Source organism: Aspergillus bombycis, assembly GCF_001792695.1.
Source record: "Aspergillus bombycis strain NRRL26010 chromosome Unknown contig00005, whole genome shotgun sequence".
Lineage (NCBI taxonomy): Eukaryota > Fungi > Ascomycota > Eurotiomycetes > Eurotiales > Aspergillaceae > Aspergillus > Aspergillus bombycis.
The window spans coordinates 24,110-39,631 of NW_019170007.1; the positions used below are offsets into that span (position 1 = coordinate 24,110).

At 49.1% G+C, this 15,522-nt stretch overlaps 2 protein-coding genes across 2 annotated transcripts; both read right to left on the minus strand.

The window, feature by feature from the left end:
* Window positions 1–457: 457 nt before the first annotated feature.
* On the minus strand, window positions 458–2,134 carry ABOM_001246 (cytochrome P450; the record flags this gene model as incomplete). The annotated part of the gene is made up of 7 exons (XM_022528376.1): window positions 458–620; window positions 687–847; window positions 921–1,185; window positions 1,240–1,350; window positions 1,403–1,571; window positions 1,647–2,045; window positions 2,104–2,134. The coding sequence occupies 7 exons, from the start codon at window positions 2,132–2,134 to the stop codon at window positions 458–460; spliced, it is 1,299 nt and encodes a 432-aa protein (XP_022393797.1).
* Window positions 2,135–7,183: 5,049 nt separating this feature from the next.
* ABOM_001247 (type I polyketide synthase) lies at window positions 7,184–14,609 on the minus strand (the record flags this gene model as incomplete). Its single annotated transcript, XM_022528377.1, has 8 exons — window positions 7,184–8,011; window positions 8,087–8,410; window positions 8,529–12,424; window positions 12,536–13,094; window positions 13,165–13,394; window positions 13,470–13,612; window positions 13,683–13,835; window positions 13,882–14,609. The coding sequence occupies 8 exons, from the start codon at window positions 14,607–14,609 to the stop codon at window positions 7,184–7,186; spliced, it is 6,861 nt and encodes a 2,286-aa protein (XP_022393798.1).
* Window positions 14,610–15,522: the final 913 nt, after the last annotated feature.

Below are 15,522 nucleotides of genomic sequence, written 5' to 3' on the forward strand. Positions count from 1 at the left end.
TAAAAAGGTAGGACAAATCTTTGACTACATTGGCATGTTTATTCATGTTTATCTGTGCTACCTCCTGTTGGGCTGAGCAGCGTCAATTTCAGGCCAAGGTAGCACCTGCTCAAACAGAGGTGGTATAACAATCTACTGACTGTAAATGTATCCAACGGTGTACTCGTGGCGTTGGCTATTCCTACTGATGTCCTTTGAACCTGAGCATCAGGGTTCAACTACAGGTATTCTGGCGCATATGAAAGAAACCTGGATCACTATGCATTGTTGGATCGATCAAGGTTCTAGACAATGCGACTAGAATAGACGAATACTCTGCCATATCATACCCCATCACCAAGAATCTGAGTATCCATCAACCGATGGCAATCAAAGAAGCCCGAAACTTGAGAATTATCAAGGGTGCCCGGTTATAGCTCAACACAAAGAGAAGTAGTCAACCGCTCATCTGCCACAATCAACGATCAGTCGGTGCATGGAAGCGGATCATTAGTTTAGGCTTCCACCACATCCCATGTAGTCTTGTATCTCTCAACCAATCAATCTCCTTGTTGACCAGTTCCAGATCATATGTCCAGAACATTTTCGTCATGACCAAGTTCAGTTCCATGATGGCGAAACTATTTATGTTCAAGTCAGATTATCATCGTTGCAATTGGGAGCAGAAAGCGGGTTATATAGCTTACTTTCTTCCTAAACAATCCCATGGTCCGAACAAGAACGGCTGGCTCGCTTCCTTACGATCGGTCGAGTTGGCGTCTAGCCAGCGTTCGGGCAGGAATTCCATCGGGTTGCTGAAATATTCAGGCCGGTGGGTCACCGTCCACAGACTGGTATACAATTCAACCTACGAGCCGACGGCGGGTTAGTTGATTTTTCCCCTTTCTTCTCCTGCAAGCACGCCAGAGGGTGGATCTTACCCCGGGAGGAATGTATGTATCGTGCACCTCAAAGCCACCGGAGATTCTTCCAAGACCGTGCGAACCAGGCGGACAGAGTCGGAGACCTTCGTTAATGACAGCCTGTAAATATGGGAGGCGTTGTGCCTCTGTAGCATTAATTTCGTCATACGATTGAAACTTGCCCCGAATCTCAGAGACCATTCGCTTTAGCTTTTCGGGGTGCTTGAGGAGGAAGCAAGTGGTTGATGACATAAAGGTTGCAACTGTCTCCCCCCCGGCAACCCTGTGCTCGCAGGTCAATGATCAAGCACCAGAAAAGGGATGTAGGGGTACGAACGCGAGTGTAGACACATGTGCCGCCATTTCCTCCTTCTCTACCTCCCCATCACGAACCTTTTGTGCCAAATCAGTGACAAAGTCTCTCCGGGTAGATTTTGACTCCAGGCATCTAGGGCTTGCCGTCAGCTCGGGTCCGGTGATCAATAGATCTTGTATCTTACTTTTGGACCTGACGTCGGGCATATTGCGAATTTGGGCTCTCCAGGAGATATCGTGACGGAATCAAGATGTTTCCAAGCGTGGTGAGTATGCTGAACCGCCTGACAATATCGATGACGGTGGCCATGTAAATATGGTCCAAGATGTTATTGCCCCAAAAGTGCGGTTTCCCTTCAACAGAGGATGGTTAGCCGCCAAGCCCTTTATACCTTTTTTTTGCCCTTTTCCCACAGGACGATGACATACCAGCCTCTAGGCTATGGAACGATTCTCCAAACGCCATATCACCCAGTATATCAAAGGCAGTCATCTCAAACCACTTGATCATGTTGATGCCATTCGAGCTCGGAGGGGCCTTTTCACCGATAATGCGTACAAATCGGTCAACGATACCGTCGATAATGGATTCCTGCTCAAGAAGGGCGCGCTGTGAGAAAGACGGGGAGAGCATCTTCCGCATTCTCCTATGCTTCTGGGGGTCTTCCTCGCTGCCTACACACCGCCTGCTGAACCCTGCATTCGTGGCGGCGTAGAACTCAGACTTAATATGATGAGGGCTTGTCGGCGGTCGATGGCTATGGATCGTTTTCATGGCCTCAACCGAATCGAACGAAAGTTCGTTTGGCGAGATACGGACTATGCGACCTATATTGTCGGAAATGGGTTAGCCGCCTTTTGCGCAGGACGGCCAGGTAGTAGTCACCGTATTTCTCGTGTAGCTTCGCTATGCTCATGTGGACTCTCCCTCTTGAGGTTTGGACAATTCGCCATAGCTGCCCTCCAACAGTTAGTGCAACGTTTGATCAATAGCGGCGTCTTCGACAACGTACCAGGCTACCACGAGCTAGGACAGGGCCCGGGATTCTAGCCAACGGGTGGAAGTAAACATTATAGATAAAGGTGCCGATCCAATAAGTCAGGAGCTTGGATAATAGGACTTCGGTCAGCTACGAAAAGGATACATGCAGCTTATTTTTGGAACTAACGGCCGAGGATACTCCAATGGTACAGGCAACCTGCCAGTTACTCCATGTCCATGGTGTCACCGTGAGGTTTGAAAGCGTGGGTGCGGTTCTGGAAGCAACATCCCAATACCAAGACATAATTAGTCGATCGAGAGGCTTGCTATACGGATGGTGATTATGCAGGGAATAATAAATTCGCCACTTTATGTATACGTAGCTACTCCTATAAGAGAAGATATCTAATAAATAGTTATCGTCCATGCCTCGAGATGTTATGCAGGTATTCTCGCCCCCGCTAACCAGAATTGGTGCTGTCCGAGTGGCTTCCTGAAATTATATCGTTTAGGTTCTACAGATGATCCTAGATTAGGTAAAGCCAAGTACATCTTATCATCTCTCCATGTGGCTGAGCTGAGCGAGAAGTTTCGATTACCGCTCACTGGGGGATTCTTCATTGCAACCCTTACATGAAGAACGGCCCTTGCTGGATATATTCGCCAGCTTCGGTCAAATCACTCCGACGAGCGAATACGTCTAATAAAACGTGATCGTCAATACCTGGGAAGTTTTATGCAGATGTTATCGGCGCTAACCAGACTAGGTACTATCCGAGGCCGTATTTAAACTTTCGTCGTTCGAATTCCGTATATTTCTGTATTCAGTGAGGGTAAGTCGATCTATCATATCGTCGGGTGGCCAAGCTGAGAGAGGCGTTTCAATTTGCCGCTCCCTTGGGCATGCATTCCCACCCTTACGTGAAGAATGGCCCTTTACTGTCACGTGGATACAGTAAAACCTCGATATAAGGAAATGATGGACGAAGTAGCGGGCCCTCTCCCATTGCTTGTGTTTTATAAGCTCTGCCTCAACATGAAAATCCGGTAGAGATATACGAATATCTTCGATTTGATATGGGGACATACTTCACCCGTCGATGTCAATACCTCATCTCTGGTAGAGCTTCCGTATTGAAATTGCTTTGATCGAGGGTTTGCTATGGACTATCGCCTAGGGAGTTGTGGACGAATATCTGCTGCTAAGCAATTGTGGACTGGCCTCTGAGGGTGTGATCGACGGGCATTTACATGAGAACAATACAAAGGGTCTATCTTATTTAGCAGGCAAGGGGGTAACATGTTGCACCGAGGAGCATGCCCCATGTTGCTGCAGAGCCTTTTTCCACCTCATTATAATAAAATTAGCTCCAAGCTTTTATGACTCCCCGTCGCTATGCGATGCCTGCTCTGATACGGACTCGTTTGATTTCACTCGGCCTGGAGTAGGCTGTACAGATACCTTTTGGCTTCTTCCATCGTCCTGAACCGTACTCAACAATCTTCCCAATTCCCACTCAACGCGCTGGTTGAGAAGATGGTATTAGGAGAAACTACACAAACCCCAGCGATGCTACAGAGGGCTTTTGGTATGCAATATGGATTCGTCTGGAGTCTCCTGTAACCGGAAAAGTAAGGTTCTAATACAACTCAACAAAGCCCTAATGGCTGATGTAGCCAGGAGTTCGTATTTTGTTCCTACAAAAGGGTCACCACGATCTGTTAAGCGATCTGTTATTCATTTACACGGTTCATGAGGTAGGGAACCAGATCTCACCTAACACGCAAGAAAGAATCTCGTGACGGCATAAAGCTTATCAACTGTGCATCTACGGCGGCAAATACAAGGTATTAGGATAGTCAGATAGTAAGAGCCCGCCGGTAGGTGGGATCCACGAGTGGCGGTCAGTAAGGTGCAATGGCGGAGCATAAATACTAATAAGTTCCAGATCCAATGGCTATTTTCCATTCCTCACCGTGTTATGCATTGAATGGCGCTATGCCTTTGCCTACGTCCAGATGCGCTTACCTGACCTCCAAGGTTCGAAAATGACCCGACATGCCTAGACTATTTGTCGGCAACTGCGTATGGAACACTTACCCTGCCATGTCTGATATTTGAGCGGGACAAGACACTTTTGTTTTGCTGAACTTGATTGGATGATTCTGCTGGATGTGGTTCTCTGCAAGTTTTCCTGCTGCGAAAACAATGATCTTACATTTGCTCAACGATTTTTTTAGATCTCCTCCCGGGGGGCGTTCGGCACGATCGGCTTTCCCGGTAGGGCGATCAACCTTCTCTGCTCTCTTGGGCGCTGCTATATCATCCGAGTGCGGTTAAACTTCCTAGATCTGACCTCTCATGGGACATATTATTCTCGGTCGTCTGATTCCGTATGTAATGTCTCTCTGAACGCCCCCGTGTAAACCAAATTAGCCATCAACTTTGACATGTTTTCCACACTTCGAATCCGTCCCAAGAACCGTGGACAAGCATCTGTGTTGCAGAGCACCCCATATCCTCCTGGTCAAAGATATCTAAATCCCGACTGCCAACGGGCTGCTTGCGATGCATGTCGTGAGAAGAAGGTACGTGCGGCTATGCGGGAGATAGCACATGGCTCGATGCTGTCCGCTAATAAGTAGGTGCAAATGTGCCATCAGGAATAGCTGAAGTGTTCTGGTCAGAAAAACGGCTGTGATCGATGTCGGTCAAAGGAACGCGTGTGTACATATCCAGCAACGACGAAATCCAGCCGAATGAAAGCTCGACATAGGGGGATGCAAGCCTCTGCTTCATCCTCTACATCTCAAACGTTGTTGGCGCCCTCGGGAGTCAAAGTCCATCAGACAACGACCCAGGCGGCTGTGGAAGCGCCGGTGCCTCTCGCGTTGACAAGCAACAGATCACGAACTCGTCCGAACCATGAACTCCTGGAGACCACCGACACATCGCAATCTACAGGACCAGACTTGGGGCTCTACACGTCAGGAGACGTGGGCAGCATCACACAGGAATGCAGCAATGACACCAGGCTAACGCGTTTCGTTCCACCCACACCCACTATTCCCGCCATTGGTGAGAATCAGGGTGTGTCAAGTAGCGCCGAAACAATATCGACTCTGCCCCTGGGAGACAATTGGGCCACGGGGTCGACGGGGCTCGATCCTGACATTGATCTCTCTCTTGGTGCTCTCTGGACACCATCTTTAGAACTGCTACCGCGGGAATATGACAGTCGCTCAGATTATGTCCTGCCCTCAGCCACACCGGACAATATAGACTATCCCTCCCAAACATCGTCATCAGAATTATTCCCCTCCCGATGTAAGCAACCAGCACATACCATCGAGGAACAGAGGGATGGACCGCTCCTTTACCGCTCAGCCGGACTCCAGTTTTCCACTCACACCACCCCTTCCTCTTATCCAAGCCCATTGTTCTCGGACATGCTACAAGACCAACAAAGCAGCAAACCATTTTCAAGCGGGCCATCGTCACTCTGCTCACCAGATATCGATCCGGAGTGCCAAGTATTGAAGAATAACCGTCTACCTCACCAACTGGGGATGTCCGTCAGGTCACCGTCATCCATTGCGTCGACGACATCATGCCAATGCATGCAACAAGTGCTCCTACTAAATGAAGAAGTCGAGATCGAAGCGGCACTAGATACGAGGGCACATGCAATCGATGATTTCTTGACCTTCCATAACGGTTTGATGGCACAATGCAACGGTATCTTCGATTGTATAGCTTGTAGAAAGGTGTCCGCAATTGCATTGCTGCTGATCGCAATCAGTGACCGACTGTTATGTTTATTTCAGCGCTTGTCTGAAGCATTCGTGATTCGTTTACAGAACAGCTCAATGAAGCCACATCTAGATGAGGGCACAGGGCTCCAGATCACAAGGGTAGTATCTATTGGCAGGTACACGATCGGCTCCACTCGGGGTCAGGATGTCCTTGTCATCACTGTAATTTTACTTGAGCTTAGCACGTTGCGACGTCTTGTGCTGCAACTCTGCAACAATGCAATCTGCGCCGGGTGGGAGAGACATGCAGCACGGCTGCACTCTATTTACGAACGAACGCAACAAACGACGGCAGTCCTGAAGCAGGCGACTGGCGGGATACTAGAGGGGCTGGATATATAGCCATCCAGTGCTTACGCTGCAGCATTCTGCGCCATTGCAGAGACGGCATTCAGTAAACGGTATTTCAGGGCTGGGCATGCCTTGCTACCTTTTCATGATCTAGAACCCTTTGCAAGCTTTGCGTACCTCTACAGACATCAGAGCCAACTATGGGAATCCGGTAGTTAAGTGCATTGAGAAGCGATACATTTTCCAAGGCTTGCGCCAGTCGGGGTTGTTCACACCACAGCCCCGCAAGGTGAAAACACTATGTGAATAATATTAGATAGAATAGCTCCATGAAGATAGATTATAGGCAATATGGCTTACATGTGAGAGATTGTTTCACCTGATGTTCAACCAAAGGGACACGGTGTTAAGGATAGAGTAGAGTATGCAATACACGACCTAACAGCTATATGGTTGTTTTGGTTGAATCGTAGCGACGTAAAATGCCCTAGAGTTAGCCCATTTGATAGAAATAAGTTCCTCAAGCCGAAGACTGTTAGTCAGCCTGGTTCGAGCCTTGCAGGCGATAAAGATAGTTGATGATTATATATAAAACAGTTATTTGCAATGCTATATATTCCGAGCATATTACCACCACATCAGCCTCTCTAGTGGAGTATCTCCAGGGATGGGCGTAAAGAGGCAAATCACATAGTCCTTTCCAGCTTTTCTCTTTTCGCTAGGCTTTAGGCAAGGCTGTGTTCATCGGGGCTACTAGAGCACCCTTTGCGAGTAAAAGGATAATAGGTTCGCCGGGTTATATATTCTAGTTATTGTTAAACAAAAGAGACCGAACGGATTGGATAACGATTTAATCCAGACAGATGAACCACGTGTCTCACTTCCTTTTGCTCAAAACCGTCTTCGATAGCACCTCCAGATTCGAACTGGTAATTATTTCTAGAATCTGTAGTTGAGCACTCATCTCACGACTCATCCAGTTACGGAACTCGACCGCTGCTAGAGAATCGAGGCCACAGGTGACTACAGAACTGGTGGGATGAATATCCTCCACCGGAATCATGAGAATGTCAGCAATCTTGTTGGCTAACGCAGTGTACACCACGTCCACAGCCTGTGCTTCACCTTCAACTTGGGCCTGCTTGATGAGGGTATTCAAACTTTTCGCACCGCCATTTGTGTCGGAAGCATCTCCCAAAGATAGCTCGGCCTCCTTTAGTAGGGATTCGAACCTGGGATCATGAGCCCAGAATCGAAATTTGATTGATTCGCCGGTCAGCCTGAGCCCCGTAAGACACTGAGGCTGCCCGGCAGGCATGACCCCAGATATCGCTGCTCCGAGGAGTGCCATGACTTCGTTTTGGGAAATGGCGTCGGATGCAAATTTTTCCGAAAAGATCTTCGCGTCACCGAGATTATCCTCTGCCAACCTTCCTGCATCTAATACTGGTGCTATATCGATGGTGGTAGCCGGTAAGCCCTGGGCTTGTCGGAATTCCGCGAATGCATCCAGGAAGGCGTTGGCGGCTGCGTATGGTGCTTGGCCACGACTGCCGATGATACCTGATATTGAGGATAGCATGATGAAAAAGTCAGGTTGATGGCCACCCGCTTGAAGTTCATGATGAATGTTCCACGTTCCAGCGACTTTGGGAGCCATGACCCTTCGCCATAGGGGATATTGCATGTCTTCAAACAGCATGTTCTGGCAGTGGTAATGTTAGCAACCCATGCATTTCAGTGCACATTACAGAGACGGAAAGAAACGAAATGAACCTACTTCAAAGACCATGGATCCCTGGATGATGCCACGGACAGGAGGCTTGTTCGCACTGCCAAGTTCCTGTAGCACTTTACGAACCTGACTCCGATCTGCCACATCGCACTGCTGCAATGTAATGTTCGCACCATTCCTCGTGGCATCCTGGATCAACCTTGCCATCTTTCCTTGTGTCGAGCTGCTTCGGGAGAGAAGGACCAGATTTCTGGCCCCTTTAGAGATCATCCATCGCGTTATCTCTCGACCAAGACCACCGGTTCCACCGATGATGATGTATGTTGCATTCGCATGAAGAAGGGTCGTTGGTAAAGGGGGGATGGGCGCCTATATTTTATTGACTCTTAGTTAATCATCATCTCATCCAAAAAAAATTGGTAGCAACAAATCAAGGAAACGAGAACGAAGAGGTAGAGGGAAAAGGGGGGGAAATTTCTTTCTTTACCTTAACTCGATCCTCTTCACCATGTAGCAGAACCACTTTATTAATCACTTCTCCAGATTGCACGAGACTGAATGCCTCTACGACCTCGGAGATCGATTTGGTCTGTTCAATCGTCAAGGGGGCAATAACGCCATTTTGTATCATGGTAAACACGTCGGACATCAAACGCTTCATCAACTGGGGTTTTTCATTCGCAATAACCGCAAGGTCCACGCTGCAGAATGTGGCGTTATAGCCAAATGGCCGCATCGGCAACCATGAATCCTCCTTGATATCTCGTTTGCCAACCTCGATAAACCGGCCAAAATGGGCAATACATTCCCAGGTCTCACGCAGACGATCCCCTGACACACCTGAAGAGTTCAGGATCACGTCGACTCCTCCGTCTCCTCCACTGCGTGAAGTTGCCTGGCAAAGAGCAGCACCAAATCGGGGATCTTCGTGGAAGAGGATGTGATCTTCTGGTAGGGTATCCTTGAAAGTGTCCACCAGGAACCCTTTTTCGATCTCGGACTTAACCGTCACGTAAATCTCAGCCCCGATATACTGAGCAAGCTTGATTGCAGCAAGTCCGATATCACTTGTACCCGCGTGTATCAACACTATCTCGTCCTTGGAAAGTCGCCCCATTTTGACCAAGGAGTAATATGCAGTACAGTACGCTGCGGGAATCGTGGCAGCAGTACCGAACGTCATCTCGTCTGGGATACGCGAAACACTGGTGTACTTACATCTAGTGAACTGGGAATAGGCCCCTTTCGTATTGACAGCACAGACTCTGTCACCGACCGAGAAGCGCCTGACTCGACTGCCAACTTGGGTTATGATTCCGGAGCATTCCGTACCGATAAAACTACTGGATGCATGTCCCATCACCTGAGATATGTCCCTCGCATTAATAGCAGTGGTTTTGATCTCGATTTCCACCTCATCAGCCTCCAGCGCTGTTCCCACTACAGTGTCGGGAATGAAGTATATGCTATCAAGAGCTCCTGGAGTACCGATAGAAAGCTTCAAAGGCGGGCGCAGATCTTTGTCGCGTGAGTAGAATGGCCGAACCTCAAGGATCTCCTCGCCATGTGCCTCACTCTGGACGAAGTTATCAACCTTGTGATCATACGTCACTCTTGGCACCAGTAGCTCGCCATCTCTCACACGGTATTCCATGTCAGATGATGGGTGTGTTGAAAAGACTTGCCCCTGGGGTGAAAGGCATCTTGTGAAGACTTCAACAATATGAGAAACAGCATCACTTTCCAGGGTGTTACTCTGGGACCGTGCTGTAATCGCGTCGAGCTCCAATACCGCAAACCTTCTGTCAGTTTCCGCACGTATACATCTGGCGAACCCGGTAGCCAAATGAGAGTTGGGATCCTGATGGCCTGCATAGTCATTGCGCAAGACCCAGAGAAGCCCACTAGCTTTCAAAACAGTTTCCTTCATCCACCGGAATTCGTTATCAGACATTGAAGGAAGGATAGATCTCCCAATCTCGATGAGAACAATGACAATGCCTGTGGGGGTGTTGGTTGCCACCTCGCTATCGGGACCAAAGGATTGCAGCTCCACTGGACTTTCTGTACGTTCCTCCAAGGTCTTTGACAATTTGAAGGCAATGTCGAACTGATCCTCTTGTCTGTAGAGAATAGTTACTGGACCCAGCAGGGCAAATGACGGTTCATTGGATCCTTCCGAACATGTATCGGCATTGCTGCTAGCTCCATCTAGCACAATCCCTTCGTACACTGGTTTCCAGTCCACCTTGTAGCAGAGACCACGGGTTGACTCCTCGAGGGATGGGCTCTCACTCTGGTATACAGGCATGACCTTTAGGCCATCCAAGCTGATCAAAGCTTCATCATGATTGTTGAGGGAGGTTACAACCAGGGAGAAATTTGTATCCGCTTGTTTTTGCGCTCTTTGTTGCTTCTGTATAGAGATCCCTTGTGCCAATGCCGATTTGGGAGATGCAAAGACTCGCAATGGAGGCCCTGTATCAGTTTGGATCCCACACGAGAGTGACATTTGCTTAACTGCGGTTACCATGTATAACGCGTTCAAGCCCGTGGTACCAGCGCCGAGTAGGGGCCAAACAGCCTGAAAGGTATTCTCAAGAACAGCTGGGTGTACGAAATAACTATTCTCGTACGCCTGGGGCATAATTGCTGCTGTGTGCGGTATGATTAGCTCTGCAACTGCGAGCTGCTCAGTATCTGTGATGGCAACGTTTTTGAGCCCTTGCAGGGTTTTTCCATACGTAGTTCCAACGGCCTCAAGTGATGCATACATGCTCGTGCAGTCAATCTGAGTTCTGCATTGTTTCTCGTTGCACAAGCTGGTCATCCGCGAACTCTTCCCGGCCGCATAGCCTCGGTTTTCGTGGATGGTTGCTGGAGTTTCTAATGTAGTACTTCCTTTGGCAGCAGAAACAAGCCCTCGGCAATGCTGAGTCCAACCTCGCTGCCGAGTCCACGATGAGACAACAAATTCAGTCCATCTAGCAGACGATGTATGTGGGCCCAACATGAAAGGGGAGAGTTTAGTGACCATCTCAACTTCCATGTCCTCGTCCAAGACAAGTGGTGTCTGGATGGCGAAGTCCCGCAGGTCAACTCGAGTCACAGAGTTACAGCTCTCCTTGTGGGTGTTGCTATTCTTTTTAAGATCACAAAGACCAAGAGTCTGGCACTGCAGAGCTGCCTCTATACCCATTGTGATGAAGCCAGCCATTGGAAAAGTGACTATGCCCTGTATCTTGTGGTCGCGCAGCCAGGGAAGATCATCCAGTTGGAAAACATGTCTCCACTCTGGAGAGAGATCATTGGCATAATCTGCGAGAATTCCAATGATCTCATTTCGAGGTGGTCTTTCTTTGGACAGATACTTCTGGCTAATACGTGAACTGTGCCAGTATGGAGTATCATGTTGAAAGGGATATGGGGGCATGTCTGTTAAGACCTGTGGAAGCGAAGTTGCCGCAGCTGGCCGATTGATAGCACCCAGATCTATAGGTATACCTCGCATGAAAAGTTCCCCGGCGGCCTTCTGGGCCGTCTCGGTGGCATCCTTGTTTCTGCGCAGCATGCTAGCATACACGAGTGAGCCATCGGAAAATCCCTTTGACACGGTCTGCTTAATTGGCCCTTCCAGGGCTGCATGGGGCCCAATTTCTAACAGAACTGTAGTGCGGAATTTAATGCCGTCAGGGTCATTGGCGGTGGCATCATATGAACACATATCCGATAGACTATCTGCAAACAAAACTGTGGATGTCAAGTTCTGGACCCAGTAATCCGCGGTGAGCTCCTGCGTATCTATCAATCGGCCACGTAGCGAGGAATGAAACCGAACTGCCGACCGGCCATGCTTGGGTCGAATATGGGCAATTGACGTGCGGTAGTTGTCTGCCACAGCTTGCATGTGGTGGGAATGGTATGCGACATTTACCTTCAACAGGCGATGGAAAACGCCTTGCTTTTCCAAGATCTGTTCTAGCTGGGAAATGCCAGCCTTGTCACCAGAAATGGTGACACTTTTTGGACTGTTGACGCACGCAATGCCAATCCGACCTTGGTTGACGGTGCTCATCATAGCCTTTATCTCGTCCGGTCCTGCACCTACAGCTAACATCGCACCCGGTGGCAATGTGGAGTTTCCAACAAGGAATCTGGCGGTCCTACCACGATGATAGGCAACAGCCATGCAGTCTTCCAATGTCAGGGCATTACTAGCGTAGGCACTGGCAATCTCGCCACTCGAATGTCCAGTCACCGCCGAGGCCTTGATATTCCAGGAGTGAAGTAGGTCCACCAAGGCAATTTGAATGGCTGTGCAGATTGGCTGGCTGATGTGAGGCTCGTTCACCTGGGTCGTTTCTGCCTCCTTCAATAGCTCCTCTGCAGTAGACTGTTAGTGCAAGTGAAGCGAATGATCATGAGAAAATAAAACATGGGGTAAGGACGACACGCCAACTGACAACCGTGCAGGAAAGAATGGGTGATACTAACCAACAAGAGAGAAGTCAGCACCCAGTGTAGCCAGGACGGCATCTGTGGCGCGTAATGTTGCGGAAAACACGGGGTATGTCATGAGCAGCTCTCGCCCCATCGCGTTCCATTGGGCCCCCTGACCAGTGAAAACAAAGGCAACTGTCGTAGGTTGCTTAGACCGCACGGGGCGTGACTGGCGATCTACGAGCTGCCTTGCCAAGTCGCTCGATCCTGTCGCTGACAATGCTATCCTCCATGACATTACGGACCGCCTCTCTCCTAAGGTATAGGCCAGGTTTCGGGGCATATTGATCTCAAATGCCTCTGGTTTTCGCTCAAGATAAACTATGAGATTTTCCATACTTGCCCGTGCTGCCTTCTCGTCATGTGCAGATAGGACAAAGAGGCGTCTTGGTTCTCGCTGGTCAGATCCTGGTGCATCCACACTTACCTCCACCGGTGCTGCTGGGCGAGATCCCTTTTCCAACACCACGTGGGCGTTTGCGCCACCAAATCCAAAGTTATTGATTGAAATGTATCGTTTGTTAGCTGGCCATGGTGTTTGGCATGTCGGTACCTGTATTCACCACCCGTTAACCAAACCGGACTGTCGGGCTCAAGGTAGGTGAGGCCATCGATCTTCGCACCTTGATGTTCAAATTGGTAGGAATACTCGTCGGGAACTTTTCAAAGTCGCAGTTTGGTAGGATAAAACCTCGTTCTAGCATCATCGCTGCTTTGATCACCGACGCAATTCCACTGGCAGCTTCCAGGTGGCCAATGTTTGTCTTTACCGATCCTACCAGTAATGGATCGTCCGGTGTTCTTCCCTTGCCGAGTACATTGGCGAGGGCTTTTGCCTCGATCGGATCTCCCACTGGTTGATATCATTAGCCCACAGATCAAACCGGATATAATGAAGTAACGGCGGCAGGTTTTAGCCCCACAATACCTTTCGTTCCAGTTCCGTGAGCCTCCACAAAGCCTACCTCTTCCGGGTAAATGTTGGCCTCTCTATATACAGACCGTATAAGATCTTCCTGGGCTGATCCGTTGGGTAGGGTAATCCCATTGGTGCGGCCATCCTGATTTGTCCTTCACCATTGATTAGCACGATGTTGAATACATTAGAGGGTGTATGTCTCGGTGGCAGGAAGCGTCATACCCCGAATTTACGATCACCGCGCGAATGCGGTCATTCGACCGTAGGGCATCGGGCAGACGCTTAAGAATCAGACAACCAACACCTTCCCCACGTCCATAGCCTCCAGTACCCCGATGGTCGAACGCGTGGGACTTCCCCGTTTCTGAGAATAGCCTATTCACTATTAGCACTGCTGCAATCCACACCATTTAGAACGTACCTCTGTGATGACATTGTCGCGAAGCTGTCCGGACTGATGTTCAAATGGACTCCACCGACAACCGCAGCGGTCGACTCCCCAGCTCGTAGAGATTGGCAAGCCAGATGTAGGGCAACGAGACTGGACGAACATGCAGTGTCAATAGTGACACTGGGGCCTTTCAAATCGAAGTAATACGAGACCCGGTTAGACATCAGACCCTTACATGTGCCTGTAGCGAAGTACATAGGGACAGTTTCTGTATCCTTGTGGCCCAAAAGCTGATAGTCGGCTCCATAGCCGCCCATAAAAACACCGATATTGCCGCCCACGACTTCTGATTTCGAGATACCCGCATTTTCGAACGCTTCGTACGTTCCTTCTAACAAGAGCCGTTGTTGCGGGTCCATTGCCGTGGCTTCAGCTGCAGTCACGTTGAAGAAGGGCGCATCGAAGAGGGCGACGTTGTCGCTCAAGAAATGCCCTCCGCGTGCATTATGAGTTCCTTTCTTTCCGGCATTCGGGTGGTAGAACGCTTCGGGAGAGAAGCGCTCTGGTGGAATCTCAGACCAGCCACTGCGTGCCCGAGCGCACATGTTCCAGAATTCAACTGGGTTACTGACATCGCCGGGCATTCGACAAGACATACCCACGATGGCAATGCGCTCCCGCTCGGTGAAGTTCCCTTCATGGCTTTCTGGTGTGTATGTAGAACTTGCCTGGGATGAATGCCCCTGTGAATCCATCATGGTTGCTTGGATGAAGCCCGGTAAGGTCGCTCAAAGTATAGTTCTTAGGTCTAGTCTTGGGAAGCCGGGACAAATCCATCCAGCAGGAAAAGGGCCGCCCACTATATATGTATAAAAGTCACCGAAGATCAATAGACAAGGCAGGGCAAATAGCTTTATCGGTTCAATGGTGTCCTTTGATAATGATTGTCTTTGTGGTGGACTCAATTTCAAAAGGCCCTTCGATCCAAAGTATGCGAGCGATAAAAGAACCAAACGTAGCAATTTCATAGGGTAGATCTCATGATTTGTCCTTTTAACTTTTTGTTCTTTTCACACAGCAGAATGCATGATATCGCCTGGTGTGTTTTTCATGCATCGTGCAAACCAAACCTAAAGATGCATTGTGATCGGCGCCTCTCCCTTGGCCATCTTCCGGTCAGCCACTGCAAGGGGGATCTGCCGCTAGTTCGCTCTAGACATGCTGGAGTCGGGATTTTTGTCGGGGTTTCCCAATCGGGAAATACAGGTTTCAACCTCGGACATTCCTGATTAAGCACCAATAAGAGTCGTTGAATTACCCAATCGGCAACCAACACCTGAAGTAATTGCGATGGCCACCGATATAATTCGGTTATTCGTCTCTTCCTCATTGTCGCTAGCTCCTCTTGTGTAACTGGTATTGCGACGGTATTGCACAATGAGGTTCCTGTGCTTCCCCGGTGCAGGCTCTAATGCCCAGGCAAGTTGGCAGACATATGACAATTCTACACACGATGGCTCGAGCAGCATGGAATGTCCTGTACTAACAGCACTTGAATAGACATTCAAACCAATCCTAGGTAGTTATGATGTCTCAGTTCGCCCTTTGATGACGGAAAGGAAGGGGAAGAAAGGCGTTGTTTCTCACTTACCAATGAGTTCATACCAACAG